Genomic DNA, 20,263 nt, shown 5'->3' on the forward strand with positions numbered 1-20,263 from the left:
CCGCGATAAAACCGAAGCTGGACGTCGCTCGTACCACGCGATGTTACGAGCGTCTCTAGCGCAATTATTGCCAGACTCTCATAGAGAAATTCATTTCCGCGACACGTCCCACGGTGCACCTTTCGTTTATTAACGTTCCACCGGATTTAGACTGTCGCGCTAGATCCCCTTCTGCCATGTCCCTGCTGGCCGTGTTATCAAAACTCGTTCGGCCGACCCATTCTGTCTCGCGATTAATACGAATTACGCATAGCCCGTTTTCCGCGGCTTATTTCGGCTGGTAAACCCGTGGCCTGCATTAGAGATAATAGCCGCGCGGTGCGCTTATTTGTGCTTGTAACGCTGCTCTTTCCCCGTTTTCGCTGGGTCGTAATTGAAAAACACACGTAGGGAACGCAGAGCTGGCGTTTAATCGCCAGCAAGTAGAAATTGATAGTTCCGAGAGCACCCTAAAGTCAATTAGCCGCATGGAATTTCTATGACAAAGCGACTTTCTATTCGAAATTAAATCTAGAGTAATCTCTGACAGGCTTTTCGCTCGCGTCGTTTCGTCTTTCGTCGAGAGGTGGTCGTCATGCGGGTGTTACGCTTAATTTCCCTCGTCTGTCCTTCGCTTTTCCTCGTCTCTGCCTTCTTTCGTCGCTTGTTACCTTCGCCCAAAGGGACTCGAACGCGATGTCTCGACAGAACGAGAAAAAGTGACGCGAAGAATTTGTCAAGAAATTCTGCTCACCTGAGCGTTCTCGCGAATAAGAATGGAGTCGCGCGCTCTGCGATTTCGCAGTCCCAATTTTTCCGGGACCTCTCGAGTTTTTTCCTATCTCCTATCGAGAACTTACCGCCGAAGAAGCGGCGCGGATTTTTCGTGGAAGAACATTTGCGAATCTATGCAGCAAAGAACGCGTCGTTAGATAGCTACAACGCTGTTTGAAACGACATTCGCACGAATAGTGGACGAACTCGCGGCTTTGAAAGTAGACTCCTGATATCGGAGAATCGGAAGTATTCCTTGAATACGACCGATCCGATTGACCAACGACGTAGAATGGATTCCTAATGGCGAACGCCGCTGCGAATGGCGAGCGAGGACTATCTGTCTTGTAATGGAAACGGCATGTCGTGCACGAGCACAGCGACGGGGTGAAAAAGAGATACACGCCGAAAGGGAGAAAGAGGGAAGCGCTGCTTTCTTCGCCCCTTCTCCTTCTGGCCCTTCTGTTTTTCTTCCATCCCGTGGAAGCAGTTAATGGTTTTCTTTTGGCCGGCTGGCTCTCTGCGTTAGTGCTTCTGTCGGTTGAACCGTACGGCCTGCTCCTCTCTTTCCGTCTTCTATAGACGTTTTTCTTCGCTCAACGTCGACCGCGTCCACCCGTTCTCCCGTGCCACCGTTGTTCCATGAAATTCTTCCGAGCGTGATTGTATCGAGAATCGGCTGCGAGACTCGCGCGTTTTGTACCGTGGACATCGACGCGAACAACCTTTCAAGGATGCTCGATAAGGCTTTCTTTTCTGTTATCGGTTCGTCCAGGTCCTATTCTATCCGGGCTGTTTTTTTACTTGGCTCGCTCTCGCGAATCGAGACGCGTAGCTGAGATTCGACGGCGAACGAGTCGACCGTAAGCTGAAATCAGCAAGTTGCAGACGCGTGCTTTCACGAGTGCTTCGTGCAACACCGCGCACTGCCATTCGGCCCCTCTAAAGCACCCTATGAAAGAGGAAGTAGAAACTACGAAGATCGTGCTTTTGATAGGTGACAGAGGAGCAGGTGGAAAGGACAGGGTAAGAACCGGAGAAGAAATAAGAGAGAAAGACGAGGGGAGAAGTTGGAGGAATGCGAGAATCGCGAAAAATTCGGTCTGGAGCCAGCGAAACGTAGAGAAACGCGACACGATCGGTGGGACGCGCGCGTCTGACTTATGGTCGACGCGAATTCCTTTCGGCTCGGTGACGTAGCCTTGTGACGTAGTCCGGTGACGATCGTCGCTCGAACCGAGCAATTTCGGTAGACTTTCGTCAGGCGACGCGGTATCGAATTACGTCGGTATGTTGTCTGGAAGTCACCGCGGCTGATTTAACGAATCAGTTACGTTAGCGAGATACGAATAACGATGGCCAGACAACGCGACGCTTCTCGGTAGTCACCGACGAGACTCTGAGCGTACTTTCTAATTTTAGTCGGGACAGTTCAGTGCCGTAGTTTTCAGTTCGTAGCCAAGCGCGTTTTCGCGTTTCGATCGTCCCGCGTTTCCTTCCTCATGTAGTTTTCTCTCCGTTTCCCTCTTATTTCCATCGAATTCGATTCGCGTTCGAAGGAACCTCGGACGAAAGGCCTTTTTTCCAAAGACGTAACGTCTCGTTGCAGGCGCGCGGAAACTCGCGAAAGTAATTCGAGCCGACTCGATTTCCACCTCCTATCGTTAGTTGTAATTTTAATCCAGCGGGGAACATTAACGCGAAACGAGCGGCGCGCGTTAACGATGCCGTAATTCCGGCGAGTTGCAGCGATCAGTGAACATCTACGAGGTCCGGAAGGCCAGGTTGAATTCTCGAACAGAAGGAAAACTCTGACGCCGCGGGCTCCCGGTGGACTGTTCCTGAGAAATAGTCCGGATCCGTTCCCATCGGGATTCCAACTCTCGTCGTGGCAGCTCGTTAAGCCGCACGGATTTTCCCGAGCATATCACGCGGAATTCCGCGTCCCACGTGGGATGAAATTTCGATTTCGAGTTTCACGGCGTTTGTGAACCCGCGATAAAACATTCCGATGATCGACTCTCTCTCTCTCTCTCTCTAGTTTCGGAAAGCTCAAGGTATATCCCGCATTGTTTCAAACTTTCCACGTCACGACTCGAGTGGAGCAAATTTTACTCGTGGCTGATTCGCTCGCGTAAATACCGTTATCGGTAAATTCACCTTCCAGCGACTCCTCGAAGAAATTTTCCAAAGATTCCAGCTTTTCGAAGAAGCCTCCGTGACGAGATGAATACCTTTTTCGGACAAAGAAGGGTCGTACTACTGAAAACTGGCCGGATTTATGGCGTCCGTCGTTTTTCCGAGCGGACACTCGGTTGAAAGCGCGAGTCTCTGCGGCCCGGACGAAATATCAGAAAGCGGAGCTTCCTCCGTCTAAGCACAGGTAGTCAAAAGCCATGGCGTTCGCACGCTCGCTTGGTTATAAATACTGTGACCCATCAATGCCACTGCTGCGCCACCATTCAGAGTCGCGACAGGAACGAAGGAGCGGGGTGTAAGGAAAGCAGAAGAGCTTAATGCCTCGACTGGTGAAAGAACTGGTGCTCCTCGCGTGCTGGCTTACCAGCCTTATTCTTTCGTTATTTTTCACCCCCGATGTTACACCGACTTTTTCGTCTCATCACCATCTGGTTTTTCGACCACAAGCTGTGAAACGTTCGCAAAACGTCCACACCGGTGTGACCGTCGCGTCGCCTCGCGTTGCGTCGCGTTGCGTCGGTCTGTTTCTCGACGATTTGGACATCGAAAATAATATCCTACCGTCGACGCGATAAATTATGGAAGCGAGACGAATAGAGCGTGTCATTTATGTAAAACAGTTTAGTCTGGTGTCGCGGTCGCTGATTTATCCGGCGCGTTAAACAAACGTAGAAATAAAGCATCGCTGCAAAGACGCTTGTTTTATTTTAATCCAATCATTGGCTGGGCTCGCGGCATTCGTTTTTCTCACCACTCGATATTCATTTCTTTCAATAATATCCCGTTGCGTTTCGCAACTGGTCCCGCGTTACATTAACCTGCAGTTGTTCGTTTTAATTTGCAATTCCGTTTCTCACGACTTCGACAACGCGATCGTTCATTCTCTTCGCCAGGAATCATAACGTTCGTCTCTTTGAAGGTAAATGTTTCGTGCAAGCAACGTTTTATGCGGCTCGTCCCATTACCGTTTCACCCTTTCTATGCATTTTTCAGCCACCTTTTCACTCTGCATCCGCGTTGTTACGATCTCTCGTTTCAGTTCGATCAAAGCGCCTTGGGATCGCGTTATTGCTGTTCGCCCTTTGCGTCTCGTTCGACCAGAAAACAAACTGCGATATTATTCCGCTTGTTTTCATATTAATCGCTCGTCGTTTCTGCAGCACCCTCTTCTCAGCTCGTAGCTCGCTTACGTGTTCCGCTCCTCTCGCTTTTCCAACCTCGGCTTTGGATCGTTTTTCCTTTGTTTCGCGTCAAATTGAAACGAGTCGCGAGTATCTTTTTTCAATTCCAACGCGATGAGTTTCATGCGATAACGAGTCGTGGAGATTCTCGCACGATCGTCGATCGTATCGAGAAGGATCAGCTGATAGACGCAAGATCGTGAGCTACGTGTGATATCCTGGAAAAAGGTCAAACGAATCTGCAGTCGATGGCACAGATATCGGAACAAAGATCTTGGCTCAAAAGTCCGGCGGCTGGCTGTTTGGGCGGTCGCGAAGAAAAGAAGCCGAGGAATCTGGTATAGTTCTTGGCGAGGATGAAGTGGCCTACGACGGTGAAGTCCTCTAGAGCTTTCGAGCGCCCGCTCGTATTCGCCTGCCCGCGCCTCTAATCTCGCCTAACCATCGAGCCGCTCTCACAGCCTCTTTCGGTGCAAAAGTCTTCTTCGTCTGCATCTATACAGGGTGTTTTCGAAATCGTTGTGCAACTTGAAACGACATACTTCGTGTTAACACGTGCCGTTATTTACGTTTGCAGCATGTAGCTCAAATCTTATATTCTATCCATTCTCCTTTATCTCGCAATCACGCGTTCTACGCCGTGTCTCTCACAAGCAAAATACTCTACTTTCCATATTTAATACCTCAAAAATGGCACATTAGACTCGATAATCACTCTCCGTCTTTCCACACTCTCGATATCTTATACCCAACATTTAATATCCACCATCCCACACCAAATATCCCAAATCCATTTCACAGATCATATTCTCATGCCACGCTCCACATTTCACATATTTTATCTGCTATGCTACAATATATCGCAGGGTAACGGTAGCTAGACAAATTGGGTAAATTAAGCAGATCACGAGCTAGTTGAGTGCGCCTGTACTTAACGAATGTGCAAACACGATTTTCTCGAAAACGGTGCTCCACGTGGAAAAATTGTATTCTATACTTTCCACTTAATTTTACGCGAGCAATCATTTCTTTTCCAGGTGCAGCACGATTTCGGAAACACCCTGTATATTGCGGGTTACGCCCTGATTCGTCAAGAGTCACCTTAACTCTCCGTTCCTCTTCGCTCGCATTTCTCTTACCTTCCTTCTTCCTCTCTGGCTTTCCTCGTTTTCTTCCCTTTCGAGACTGCGTTCGACTTCCGCCTCGTCCAGCTTTCCACTTCGCAAAAGTTACCGTTCGCGACCACTTCCGCTTCTTTGCCCCGACAGGAGGGTGATCTTGGCCGGGCCGGCTGCCCTTTTTCATCGCGAAATTTAGTTTCGTGACCTTTCGGTCTAATCTTACGACTACGGCGATTACTCTTTGTCCCTGTCCCCTTCCTGCAACGTCCTCTCGGATAGAGCAGACGAAAGAGTATTCTCATCTCCGGCCTCGTTAATTCCATCCACATTTCCTGATGCGAGATAGAGATATTAGGTCGGCAGGCAGTTTTTGTAGCTGGCTTCGTCATCAAAGTTGTTGCATCGCCCTCGAATCCCTCCGAGACAAAAACAGCTTCTGTACCTACCCTTCGATTCGATCTTTCGTCAATTGATCTTTCGCGAGGTTTGCTTTTTATACGGCGCGAGAGCCCTATAAGCCCTTTTTTCGTCGGTCGACGGCATCAATAATTTTAGAAAATGTTGCTCAGCCCCGCATTCTTTTATCCTTTATTTAACGCCTAGGAGAGTAATCGATCCTCTCGAGAAGTTATCAGAAGCAACTTCTGTTGTCTACCTTCGCCTCGTGGAATCTTTTAATAGTTTCGTAAAGTTTGCAGAGGGCAGGTTTCCTTCGCGTTCATCCGCGACTCGTCAAGATATTTCTAGCGAATCAATGGTTAGAACGAAGAGAAAGAAAGAGAGAGGGAGAGAAAGAGAGAGAGAGAGAGAGAGAAAGAGAGAGTACGCGGTTCGAACAGACCGATTTAAATCTAAGCAGAGTGTTGGCAAGAGCGTCGTGTCTCGTCTTGCTCGCTCTTCTCTCCGCGGATGAGAGTCTCTTCTCGGAGTCTTGGTTTTCCTCTCTCGCACCTCCGCCTTCCTCGCGCGTTCTCTCCGCTCTTCTCTCGTCCGACGTGCCCGGCTGTGAGTCATCCACGGAGAACGGAGATGCTGGACCTTGTCGCGAATCTAAATAAATACGGACACGCGCGCGAAAAACGAGGCAGAGGGAGGATCGTAGTTGAGAGTGTGGGCACGGGGTGCGGCCGGCTACCGAAACATCGCTTAGAAATGCGTGAGTAAGAACCTTAGCCCGTGGTAAATTTATATCCTCGCGGCTTTCGCCGTGCCTTTCAGACTGTCCGTCTTCTCCACGGCCGACTACTTTCTTTCTTCCTCTACGAGGGAGCGGGGGTAGGTATCGTGGCAGAAATTTGTAAAAGGATTACGCGCAGGCTGGCCGAGTAATAGCAGAAAAGTTGTTGAAAGTTGGGAAAAGAGGCTTTTAAAACGGAATAAAGTACAAAAGCTCGGGGTCGAAGAGGCGTGAAAGAGATTCGGGTATAACGAACCGCGTCGTCGTTCGCGTTCATTGGGATCGTTGGCGACGACCGCACCGTCCCGACGAAATTGTTAAATTATAAACTAACGCGTTACAGTTGGCCGACGGCTTGGTAATTTGATTCGCGAGTCTGCCGCGTCTGGCTGGATTTTCTCGAGCGTGCAAGGTCGTGCCCTCTCGCCTCCGGCCGGAACAATCGATTTTTCCGAACGAGAGCCTGTTCGTTGCGAACGAACGAAACTTCCAACGCTGTACGTTCGATTCCGCGGTCGTATTTCTCCGTCACGTAAACGCATTTCCGAATTTCCACAAAGTTACAACGTACCCATGCTCCGTTCGCCACGATCGAAAAGAGGAACGATTATCGATTTTCGGTGACGAATGAGATGGCGTCGCAAACCAATTACGACGAGGAGGAAAAACGAATAAAAATAGCGGCGGGACACGACCGCGTGTACGACGGGAACATGACGTATTTATTTCGCTTTTCTAATTAACGATTAATTCGCGAATGCCGTGTCCTTTTCCACGGCTTTCATGTAATGGAACAAATTACCACAAAGCAAGGGTCGCGACTAAAAATGGTAGTTCGCCTTATGGATGGGTTGAACCTTTTTTGCGAGACAACGAACCATCGCCAAGCGCGCGTTTGGAGAAGCTCCGCGTCCAAGCTTTGGCCACGGATGCCCATCAGTTTTAATTAATTATTAATTTGCCGTGCACAAAGGCACCGACCTCCCATTCGGCCCCGTGACTCTCTTGACGCAGTCTGGGATCCTTCTCTTTCCGCGCCACGTGAGCGGCCCTGATGCTTCCACGGCGAACGTCGACGGCCCTCTTCGCCGTACCAAAATTTCATGCAGGTTCCATTATGAGCGTCGGGGTCTTTAAAGGAAGAAACCCGCGCGAGCGGAACGCCACGAATATTCTTAATTAATCGTTACTAATTGCCGAGAGCAGATTGTATATTCCTTGTAGTAACGGCGGGCGAAAGCGTTCCTCCATTTCTCTTTGCTTTTGTTTCCACCTCGTTGCTTTCTCGTGAACTACTAATACCGTTGAGAGGACGATTGGCTGGTTTTCACGGCGTAATTTCCAAGTCCCTTCGCAAATGGAAGATTCGACTCGGAGCCTCGTGGAGCAGCTGCAAGAAAAACCGTAAGTCCTCTGTTTTAGGGGCAGAAAACGGGCAAAGTTTCCAGACGCCCTTTCATAAATATTCCAACGATGCGAAGGGTTAATTGCACCGGAACGAAGCTAGGTTTCGCTCTCGTTTCTAGGGATTAGTCGAGGCGGTCGAAGGTTGCCCCGCGCATTTCCGGCACGCTCGAACGATCGGTCAGCCGATACATTTTCCCCTCTAAGGAATCTATAAATATTTGATTCGAGCCGAAGGGTACCGCAGTAAGTTAACCCCGTACCGTTGTGGATCAACCGTGGAAAATCGCCAGTTGATTTTACCCTCGCAGCCCTTCGCCCCGCTTCGATCCTCCGACAGCGACGGGTGCTCTCGTTCGGCCTTTACTCTCACCGCGTTCGCAGTCCAACCTCGTTTTCCACGTGGAGGGTTTCGACAGGATAAACTGGCCGATATGCCACTGTCATTGGACAACATCCAACCGGCGTCGCAATTGCAACGAAACAGATGGGTAAAGAGAGCGGTGGAGTTGCAGTTGCGCTATGCCACCGGGACTGGAAGAAACACCTTGCAGATGTCTCAGGTATCGGCCCCTTTCCAACGTCTCAACCCCCGTTCTTCCTTTTTGTTCCCTGGAAGGAAGAGGGCGGCGACTTAATCGTGTTTGGCTGTGGTCCAGGACACGACCAAAGTTACCAGAAGCTTGTCGGTCGGTCACAGTTATCCCCGAAAGTACGTTTGTTTCATCCGGTAGCGGAGATGCAGCGAGCGCGAGCAGCCCGCTCGTTTAGTCGTTAATTTCGTTCCTCCTGGCAGCAACGTTGGTGAGGGCGGTTCGTTCTTTTTCCTTTGCCAGTTCGCTCGACTCAGTGGCTGCGATATTTTTTTCTCTCTTTCCCTTCCGCCCACGATTTTCCGTTCTCCCACACGCGATTGTTCCGCGCTTTTTCAACCGCAGTAATCCTCTGGCAGTGACCGGCCAGACGCTAGCCAAAAGAGTCGCCCTTAAAGTACCTCCTGTGGGAGAAGAATTTTTTTAATGAATGGTACCGCGAATCCACCCGGCTTACCGGGAATTTCGAACTCGACCGGGCAAACTTCGTGGGAGCGCCTGCTGTTCCGTCGCTTCCGGGAAATTCCTTAAATCAACCTTTCGACCGTGTCGGGTCACCCTGTCCGCTACGGTCCCCTCTACTGTCCTCGTTATCCAACTTCAAAGCGAATCGACTACGTCCCGACCGAACCTTGACTAGAAATATTTTATACGGACGAACGAGGGATTCGGAAAGCGAGAGGGAGAGTGAATTTTGCGATCGATCGCAACCGTGGATCGCGAAACACTTTCAAAGGTCCGGAGCATCTGCTTCCAAGTTCCGGCAAGTTTGTCGGATCAACGAGAACTTCTTGACGACCGACTGTCCGTTAACGATGTAACAAGTTCCTGCAAATAGCTGTGCGTGGAAGAGAAATGGAACGAAGAGAGATAGAGAGAGAGAGAGAGGAAGCAAAGCCTCGAATTTATACGCGCAAATAATCCGAAATAACCCGGCAAGTCCGTTTCTCACGTTAATACTTAACGATCAAGATATATTAATCTCCGCCGCCCCGGCGAGCTTTCCGTGTTCATTACGAATTTCACTTCGCCTCCCTGCGGCACCCGCGCTCTTCAAGCATTAAATTAATAACTACCGCACCGGCATGATAGGATTTCGCAGATTTTGCCAGCTATTTCTGTCTACTGCTTACGTAGATAATGCCTCGAGTCTTCTTATCGCGGCACGCGCGCGGTGCCCTATTTTCCGATTTCCAAAAACGCCCCACGGGTCCCTGAACCGCCTCGCGGGCCCGCTCTCATTTCCAGACTGCTTGGTTCTGCGCTGATCTCGCCGGAAATTCCCTTCTAGTTAACATTCTCCGTGTAACTAGGCGCGAACATTTTCTTTCTACATTTTTGCGTCGTACCTCGTTACACCTGCGTGCTAATCGATTCCAGTTTTTCACAAATTTTTGACAACTACCTGCTTGTTTCGTAACAACGTAAATTTTCTTCTCGAAATGAAACATCAAAGTAGAAGGAACTTTAATATCATTTGAGCACTGGATACTCCGCGATCCCTACGCGACGTTTCAGTAACTTTTTTCCCGAGAACAGGAAGGTTTTCGCCGAGAGAAAATTTCGTGCGTGTGCACAAAGAGATGGCCGCGGACACCGAGGGAAAGCCGAGATTCGCGAAATAATAGGCAGCGCGAGTTGCCGTTTGTTCGTCGCGCTTGTGCTACCTTTCGCGAGTATTTTTACTGCACTCACATTCTGGGCTCGTTTAAAAGTTACCTGTCACTTGTCGTGGGCAAAAGCTCGCAAGCAGAAAAGAGGAGGAACAAGGGAGGGAAAGTTCGCCGTTTTATTTCGCGCGTACGCGTAAAATTGGCAGAATACGCGATTCATTTCTTTCTTGTATTGCCGCCGACCATGGCGACGAGAACTTTTATCTGTAACGATACTCGTTTCGATAGAAAGCTCGCTTGTCTCGATCGTCCATAGAGCCGAGTTCCGCGTCTTCGACGATCTCGCAGTCGCACCGTCGTACGATTCGATCGAATTTATTTCTTATACGGGTCAAGTACCAATTTAATGCGAGAATATCGCGTAGAGAATACCAAGTCCTAAGAAGAAGGAAAGAAAACGATACAGAATAAGCGGGCAACGAAGTAAAGACAAAAGAAACGTAATAGAAGACAAACGAAAGTTAAGCATGCAATGGAGCAGACCAGCTTAGCGCAGGGAAGCTAAACATCGTTCTCAAGTAGAATATCGTACAGCGAGCTTCTTAAGGTGCTACCATTTCCCGCGGAAGATCAATTTTGTCGGTATAGGAGTCAGCGAAAGAGCATATTCGGCAAAAGGGATCGACAACATTGAAGATTCGAGACCAGTAAGACGATTGTCTAAAGACCATTGACGTCTTAGAGGAACAGGTTGCTGCGTTAAAATTGGCAACTGACGAAACGGTAGCGTCGTTGGTTTGTCCAACGAGATAATAGATGGATAATGTTGCAAAGGGAATAAAAAATCTGCAACACGGTTCTTCGAACTTCAAATGCAGCGATATCCAACGTTTTCATCAGAGATCTATAACCATAGCTACGATCGACACAGGACGTCCCATTTTAAAATGGTAATCTGATCTGGAATTAAATTTTCCACAAGCGTTACGGTACCTGACATTCAGAGAAATAGTTTTCCGAACGATCGCGCGTTGAAGCATACGAGGATGAACAGGTAACCTACAGATATGTAGGTATATGCAGGTATATTAATTATTACACACTATGCTCGTACACATGTTGTGTCAACGGCAACAGCATTAGTAGTAAGAATATAGCGATAATACCGCGCGTACGCTGCTACCATTACCGCTCCAGTTAGCGCTGATATTAATAACCGTAACCGTGAATATTAACACCTCGAGTCGTGGATAACGATTATGCGACGTATAAGGGAAATGGTAAAGAGAGGCACAGAGTACCTATCCGTGGCAGTTCGCTTTGACGAATTACGGGAAGACTCGTTACTGACAGAATGTGACGAATATTCGAGCAATTTTCAATGCAACGTGCTCGAGACCTTTTTAATAGGATGCGCGGATGAATTTTCCACGGTCCGCGAGTTTCGGCTTAAAAGTAACCGCTGCCACGCGGCTCGGCGAATCGCGTTGCACGTTTGATCGCCCTCCGTTTTTTTCACCCGCCCATCGCTCTCTAAACGTTTCGTCAACTGGTAAATGTAGAACGTTTGTTTTATTGTCGGTCGTAAAAAAAAAAAGAAAAAAAACGTATACCGAAACTGGAAGCTTAACGAAAATAATCGTTCCGTCATCTGGAGAAACAGACAGGCGTTGGAACGTAAAACGGGAGGAGGTGGAAATTTATATACGACGGAAGAGTTTCAATCGCGAGAAGATAAAGAGAGCGGTCGATTATGCGACCGTGGCGAAACCCGGCGCTTGTCAGCCGTGAAAACAGACGCTGGTTTCGAAGCTGGTCCATGGCGTTGGCGGTATTTCAATGAAAATCCCGTGCAGTTCGAGAAGTCGGAGAATAAGCGACGGCGCACACCCGAATAACTCTGTCCATCCTTCGCGAGCTCGTCCGGCCTCTGGTAAATTATACACACGGCCCGGCCGTATTCGTATGCGTTTCTGGAATCGAGAACCGTAAAGCTGAGATACTGCTTGAAAAGCCGGCTTGAACGGCCGAGCTTTTAAGCCTGGGAAGCTCGCACGCCGTACCTCGTGCACCATTCTTTCGCCCGCTGTTCCGAATAAAAGCGAACGGCCGACGCGTCTGCGAGGAACGAAATCGCGCGCTGTAAAATTGATGCGCTCGATAACAAAGGGTTAACGAGACTGCAATTTCTTTTTCATTATTATAAAGGTCGGTAGTTTTAATAGCGGTCGGTAGCTGCAAGTTTTTCGTTCAGCCCGCAGACTTAATCGAAATTGAAAACCAACGACGGTACGGGATGGTCTCTGTTTCGACGGAGAGCTAGGCAGAACGAATCCTATTTTGCGTAAATCTGCATTCGACCTGGCTGGCTGCTGATCCGGGCTAAACTCCGTGGCCAGAAAGTATATTTATCGACAGAAATGCGAGATAGTTTGGCCGCGTAGTATGCAAACGCAGTCGTCGGTTGATTTTTTTATCGACTACCAGGCAAGCGACAGAGACCGAGAACGAGATCGGAGGCTTTGAGACGAAAGCGAAGCAACTTGACTCCAGGCGGCCGGATAAACTTTATGTCTGGCGCTCGCTTTCGAGGATCTCGCCGATGAAAAGTGTTCGCAACGAAGCGCGACGTGCATAAAGATCCCCGCGTCATCGTGATAATGGCCCTCGCGTGAACTCTAAATTGCTTGTTAAAAATCCTGTTGACTTTGCCGCTTTGTTTACTGGGGACTACGGCAGCTACTCGCCTTCGAGTCTGTAGCAGGCTTTAGATTCTTTCTCAAGCGTCTCGCGATAAAATTTATCACTCTCGTGTCACTCTTACGGAATACCAGACTTCGGCGAAACTTTTCAACCCTTTTTGTTTCCGCGACGTTTAGAACATTCGAAGAGAAAGACGTTGATTCCTCGTTGGACTAGAAAATTACAACGTAAGAAACCGAGGAATCAAAGGACTTCTTCCAACTCGAGCGCCTTCCCTCGCCGCTGTGATGAGAATCGACAAGTAGAAGAGGCCCGTGTATGGTCAGACGTGTTTGATACGACCGTGTTTCGCGTCTGAACGCCACAAATCTCTTCGGCAGCCTATCCATTCGAACAGAAGGATAACACTCTGTTTCAACCAGCAAATCCTCTTAAATATTTCCTATCCGATTCGCTTTTCGATGCTCTATGAGATATTATACCGATCGTAGATGACAAGAACCCAACCTGGCTAGCATTTCCATTTTCGTGTTTATTGGATCAGGAACGTTTGTGCATCGATGTCCCGTTTGTTTGCGCATAAATATTGATGCCGCGAGCCTCGCGAAGAGGAACCGGCGCCCGTTTCCAAGCTTCGACTACGAACACAGTTCACGTCACGATCAGTCTGGACGGAGACTACAAAGAGAAATCGAGAAGCGTATTTCGTAAAGCGTGTGTCACTTGCCGAGGTTTAGGCATTAAAACCAGGTATCGTTTGAAGCGTTCGGATAGGTTTTCAGTTTGTTTACAGAGTGGTACGTAAGTGGTGGAAAGTGACCGCGACGTTTCTATTGAACGGAAATTTCGGCCCTTCGTAGTTAACGTCCACACGAGCTTTCACGTAACAGATTTTTTTTCAACACGGCCACCAGAAACACGTTCGGCATCTAATCGATAGAGCCAAAGAACAAAAAGCCGCGTGGCGTATCGCTCCTAACGGACTAACAAAAGAATAATCGATAGGTCGTGAAAATAATTAGTACGAGGCCGGAAAGTGCCACGTCGTTCCTGGCCCATTATTCATTCGAATGTATATAAATCCACGCGAATTAGAACATAGTACAATCTCCCTGCTTCATAAAGCTTTGTAGTTTCGCGCGAGAGACGCGTTTGTTTCGATACATTTTTATCGGATTTAAATATCAACAAAATTCGTTACGCTGGAAAAAACTCGGTCCTTGGATACTATGCAACGTGTAAGCGCAACTTTGATTTCCATTGTCGACCACCAACGAGTCATCGTGCAGCAGAAAGTGTCAGAGGCTGGCTATTTCGTCCTTCCAAAAGCGAAAATCACGAGCAATGCCGCGCAAATTACTCAAATTCCCTTCCAGTAATTTCGTATTCAATCAGCACGCGAAAAAGGGCTCTCGTGTCTAGCCGAAGCGATTCACGGGGTGCGGTTTCCGCTGATTTATTAATTTTCATTAGCGATGAGTTCACAAGGCGAAGGTGAAACAGCGCAACACACAGGGACAGGCAGAGAAAGAGAGAAAGAGAGGCAGCCTGAGAGAGAGAAGAGGGAGCTTCCGCTCTGCAATAACGCGGTCTGTTTGCAGAGTCCCCGAGAGGATCCGGTTGTTACTCGTTAACCTATTAACATTTTATTGGTGGCAATCTTTCCTGCACGAGTAGCACGTACAAGCGGAGAGAGAGAGACGAGTACGAACGGTTTCGGTGTAACGAGCAACGAACGCCACTTGCCGTTTGCACTGGGTTAAGACCTTCCGGGGGTGGTTCCGTTTCGGAGGTAAGAGGCACGTTCAATGGTCGTCGGAGAGATTTGTGAGTGGAAAACGGTAGAAACTCGAGCGTGCATTCGTACGCCCCTCGAACGAAACGCAGTTCCGTTACACAACGATTTACTCGCGACTACGATCTTTTGGCGGTGTACGTTTTTACAGCGAGCAAATTATACCGCATAAATTTCCTCTCGTGCTTCTTCTATTGGATCATCCCACGAGTTGTGTGCTTCTTCTAACAATTAAGTTCAAGACGATACGAGTTACTATGGGATTTCTATGAAATTGGAGATAAAACTTACTAAAAAAAGAAAGACACGAAATGATAAAGATAGTAGGAAAATTCGTTATTGATCGATCTTTTTTTATTTTCAGCTGGTGTACGTAAAACCGATGGCCGCATTAGTTATGGGATGACTTAATACCGGTTGCCGACCGGCGTTGCTTCGTTACTGGATTATATCCAGAACGAATTACGCTTTGCTTCACCGGATAATCACGCGGTTCGATTTAAGTGCTGCGAAGTTCCGAAAATTGGCTGCAGTGATAAATAACGAAATCGAATATTAAATAATGGAATCGAATAGTCATAAATGGATTTATAGGATATGGAATCACGCTACTCCGAATGGTCACGAAAACGGCACGGTCGTCGGTTCGATAAGTCGAGACGAGTCGTAAAGCTAGCGGTCACGGACTTGTCTCGCGGTCTAATATCGTTTATGTCTCGCCTTTATGATCAACTTATCGTACTTTTGCGATTACCCTAGCATAATATTCCAATGTTCTCAACATCGTCGTCGAAATTTCGGCGATATTCGGCGATAGACAACGGCTGGTTTCTCCTGAAGACTACCTCCAGTTTCCACGTTCTTTCGATTCCTCGTGTCGCTTCCGCAGTCTGGTCCCGAGCAACGCAACGGGGAAAATTACGAGGTATATCTTTCTATTAAATTTTCTCTCATGGACGAGACGCAGGAACGGCGGTTTGATCGGACGCAGTTCAAAGCTGGCCAACGTTCCAAGGTAGACGTCCGGAAAACGTAGAGTTGAAATACGTTTTGTATACCTGCAATCACCTAATAGCTTGCCGCGTCAGATAACGCTCGCTAGCGTAGTGTCCACCGGATCGATGGAAATTCGATAGCAATACACCGGCGATGAGTAAATGAAAGGCCTTCGTTTGAAAACGGGATACCTAAGGCTCGAAAGCCTCCTGATTTGCTTCGCGATCGTTCCCATTGCGATATAATTAAATGGCAAAGAGAGTTACGTGCTTCAAAAAACACGGCACTGAAGGTAATACGGAAGAGCCGGCAAGAGAAAGGAAGAGAAGATTCACGGGATTAACGTGTTTGCGAAATGCAGGCTGCGCGACTCCGATTCTTTGAGCGGCACGAAGCGCAAGGCGTAAGGCGCGAAGCGCACGGCTCGTAATTATAACATTTACCCATTTAATTTACGGGCGAGGGGGCGCAAAGAACGTCGCGCGGAAGCACTCTCGATAAGGGCTCTTACGCGACGGTGCACTTTTGTCAGCCTGCTCACCCCTCCGGTACTTACGGATGACAAATTAGCGAGATAACTACTGCCGGCCGGATAATAAACGCCCAGGAACACGGTTGTACGTAACGACAACGTACGAACGTGATAATTTCGGAATAATTGCCAGCTGCAACCGTCGGCATTGATCAAACTTCAACGAGAAGCACGCGTATTCGTCTTGCCTTGATTAATTGTTAATATTAATTCACCGGTGGTTGGATATCGGACTCGGTTTTCCGCCAGTCGTTCGTCATATCGACGCCGAACGCCCGGTTAAATTAATTTCGATGTCGAGATTCTCGCGGTGAATATTAATCAGCGTCTCGCAGGCACGCGCCACTGTCCTTTCTTTCCACTCGGTAGTCGCCTAACGCGAAATTAAACAAAGACACGGCGGAGGTTCTCGTTAGCTTTTAAGGGAATTAGAAAGTCATCAGCGGACTGTCAAATAAACTCTATTTTCCTCTGATAGAAATTCTGTTCAACCGATTACTCGAAAGGACTGAATTCTTTTGAGAATGTCTCGTTCCCTTTGCCTTCTGAAAGCAACGTTCGGTGGTCTCGCGCGGTACGCGAGTTCAGGCATCGCCGCTTCCACGAATCTTGTTTATTGCTTAATTCGATTGACGCGTAATTTTGAGCCGCGTCCTGGGCTTTCAAGTTAATTGAATGCTGGTGGAAAATTAATGTCGCGAGGCAACGTCGGGACTCCTTTCAACGCTCGCCCTCTGTTTTCTCTTTGCCGCTTTTTTGCCCTCTCCTTTTGTGCGATAGGAATCCATCGGCGCCCCGACTGAAATTTCTTGCCCTTTGCAAAGAAGCGCGATCGGGAACGACGTGGCTGGTACGGAAGGAAAAACAGATTCCATTACGAACGATATCAAAATTTCTCGCTGGTCAAAACGAACTTTCGTTTCGTGCAATCTCGATATCCTTCTCTGCTTGCATCTGGCTGCGCGATACCTTCGATACGGTGACATTCTGTCTATCGAAACTCTGTAGATCGTGTTAAGAGACGGTGTGGCGATCTTACGCTCGTGAATCTTCCACGTACACGCGACCAACCCCGGGCACGTTCGATTTTACGACGAGGACCCGTGCTTCCAGCGGAATGAGCGGACTTCGGCCGGTCTGCGTCGTAGACAGTAATTGAAAATTACGACAGAACGTACGCCAGTCCCGTTCATGACAGACCCGGTGAAGGATTGCCGTAAGATCTTTCTTTTATGGCGTTTCACACTGGCCACAAGTTTGCGATCGAAACTCCCCGAAAAGTCCTGGGCGACAAATTTGTTTCTATATCGATATACATACATCAGCTTGTTCTCGACCTATCAAACGGTCTGAAAATATAGAAAACGTATACGATAAATGATGTACGAAACATTTTCATCCCGTTTCCTTCGTAGCTGTTTCTCCGTTTTGAAACGACTATTCGAGAAATTAGAGTTTCGAGCGATGGCTGAAACTTTAGCGACAGGCAGTTGATTAATCCGCGAGAGGTAATAAAACTCAAAGTATCGATGGGCGACGTAAAACGGTATAGAATGTCGGCCGCTAATAATTCCATCGAGGAGAATGAGTTTCCCTCGCGAGTCATAAATCAACGATACGCGAGTACAGCTGTCCTGACCAACGCAACGTAAACGACCGGCGATCTAATTGAGAACATTCTTTCACGCGTGGTCTGTCGATTAATTAATTACCAGAAGCTCGTAAAAAATTCTGCAACAAAAATTTCGCCCGTACAGTATACCGCGTGATCTTTGTGCGACGTGTTTTCCAGCTATTTTTTTCTCCGTCACGCATCGCGCTTCGTCGAACCCTTTCATCATACGCAAAATATGAAAAATCCATTTCTTCGGTCTCTAATTACTTACGAGTGTTCATTAAAATTTCTATAAAAACGGTGACGGGCGTGTCGTCGCGGAGCAATCGCGGCAAGTGCCACTTTCCTATCGATTCGCTGGCATTCTCGCGTTCCCGGTAAAGCGTTCCCACCGACTAATTACAAACGGCCATTAAACTCACCCTGCGAATCCTCTCGTCGCGTTTTCGAGAGCGAAAGCAAAAATATGTCGCGATTCACTTTCTTCTCGCCTGGAACATTGTTGAAAAGCAGAGCCTTCTCCGAGAGCTTTCGAAGCAACTCGCAAGAAAACAGTTTACAATATCGCGTAGTTGCGAGAGATAGTCGCAGAAAGGAGAGACGCGTTGTTTAAGCGTTATTACGAGGAAAGGACGGGAAAAAATGAAGAGCGAGGCAAGCGGCTCGGAAGAAAAGTTTGAAACCGTAGACTTTGACGGGCAAAGGAAAAAGAAGCTGACGGTTTCCATTACAATATGCTCGCGTCGGACCGGCAAGAAGCTGCACGCACACGCGGCTAGCTCGACTGCCACACGAATACATCATCTTTAAAGAGTAACAGCGGCAGAAGCAGCACCAGCATCAGCGAAACGAGAGTCTTGCCAACAGTTGAGTCATCAGAGAAGAGGGCCGGCCGGCTCACTCGCTATAATCGTTCCTCCGTGGATAGTAAATCCGGCCGAAAGGCCGTCTGAAATTATTACGGTTCCCAGGGCCGTGGTAACCGCTCGCAGAGCCACACGGCCACGCGAGAGATTTACAAACCGCCAATCGCTTTAACAAGCTCGGCACGTGTTCGCCGCACGGAACTCGCGTTATCGGCTTGCGACACCACCCTCGTCGTTTCTTCCCTCGATCTTTCGTCGCGATTTCGCGGGTTGCTCGCAGGCGAGAAAGAAACAGAAGAAAATAGAACACGAGAAAGTGGAGATCGTTGGTCGAAGATCGCGGCTTCTTGTGGACAAGGCGAATAAATATTTTGGAGGCGGTTCGAGCGAAACGATTAAGTGGCCTTTTTTATTTTCCAGCCGCGGATTCTAGAGGAAACCGAGCCACGACGGTAGTAATAAAAGAAATCGAGCGTAATAATGGCGATTATGTCGTTACGATCGATTGGCCGGAGGCACGCGACTACGACGGAGGCGGGCAGAAATCGATGTCACACGCGAGTAGTATTCTTGGCAACGATATTAGAAGCTGTACGAACGTTGAATCGAGAGGATGGTGGGGGACGATGAAAAACGACGAGAGAACGAGCGGCGGAAGTTCGCGAGTCGTTGTTGGAAATCGGTGCCAAACACGAAACGATTTCGTTAATCGCGAATTAGTCGGAGAACAGGCGAGTTTGTCGTACGTTATACTGGTTATAAACGTTCGGCGAAAATCTGGAAGTTTCGCGGTGTTTCGTAACCGTTTGCTTCGTGTTGGGAAGCAAAAGTTGTCTCGCGAGCGGGAACGTGCGCTCGCTACGAGCGAATAGTTTCGCGTGGGCCGCGACGAGTCGTTACTACGACGATTTTTCCGACGCACGCGAAAGGTTCGCGCATTATACTCGGTGCTTTCCTTTTTTCAGAACGGCTCCATTGAATTCCTTTTACCGCAACCTGTACGTTTTCCTCGTAAATAGCCAGAAGCGCAGACGCGATGTTTCTCCGAGCTGTTTCGCGAATATTTTTCGCTGGAAACCAAAGTGGAAGCAGACTCACCGTTTGTGTTGAATCCTGAGGCCTCTTCGAGGGTGCAGCGGTATACCGTCTTTCAGCCAGTGCACCCTTGGGGGCGGAGAACCCCTCGTTCGGCATACGAGCTTCACTCTCTCCCGTAACCTCGCTATCGAGTCCCTGAGCTCGGACAACGTAACCTCCCTCACTGCAATCAGACATATTACGCTCGTTAAAGTCGTGTAGTTACATCGTCGATTCGTTGAATCGATGAATCGTTTCGGATCTTTGATACCTCTATGTGAAATTCGTCGAAGTTACGTCGACGATCGCAAATGAAACGGAAGCTGGACACGAAATGGAATATCCGAAAGACGATTAGGGAGAAAGTTACGAACGACGTAGCCTCGTCCGTGGGAAATTCTGACGCGTAATGAATTTCGCGACGGGTAAATCTGCGCCGTTGAAAGAGAATTCTTAAAGCGGCCACTTTCGAACTTTTCGTCCAACTACGTGTCTCGAAACTTCTGACGAAACTTCCGGCGAAATCCTACCGGAGTTTTAATAAACTTTTCGAGAGCCGTACTTCTCGCCACCGAGAGAAACGGCTCCACGAAGCAATATGTGTTCCAAATTGCGCGATCTTTGACGGGGAAACTATT

At 48.4% G+C, this 20,263-nt stretch overlaps 1 protein-coding gene across 1 annotated transcript in view; it reads right to left on the bottom strand.

The window, feature by feature from the left end:
* Positions 1 to 19,898, bottom strand: part of LOC100743681 (pro-neuregulin-2, membrane-bound isoform) — a gene marked incomplete at its 5' end in the record, with an annotated part of 65,225 nt that extends 45,327 nt beyond the window's left edge. The window contains one exon of the mRNA XM_003492694.3: positions 19,647 to 19,898. Within this exon, the coding sequence (XP_003492742.1) occupies positions 19,647 to 19,898 (252 nt within the window). The remainder of the gene's footprint in view (positions 1 to 19,646) is intronic.
* Positions 19,899 to 20,263: the final 365 nt, after the last annotated feature.

This window comes from Bombus impatiens, unplaced genomic scaffold (genome assembly GCF_000188095.3).
Source record: "Bombus impatiens unplaced genomic scaffold, BIMP_2.2 scf_0815, whole genome shotgun sequence".
NCBI lineage: Eukaryota > Metazoa > Arthropoda > Insecta > Hymenoptera > Apidae > Bombus > Bombus impatiens.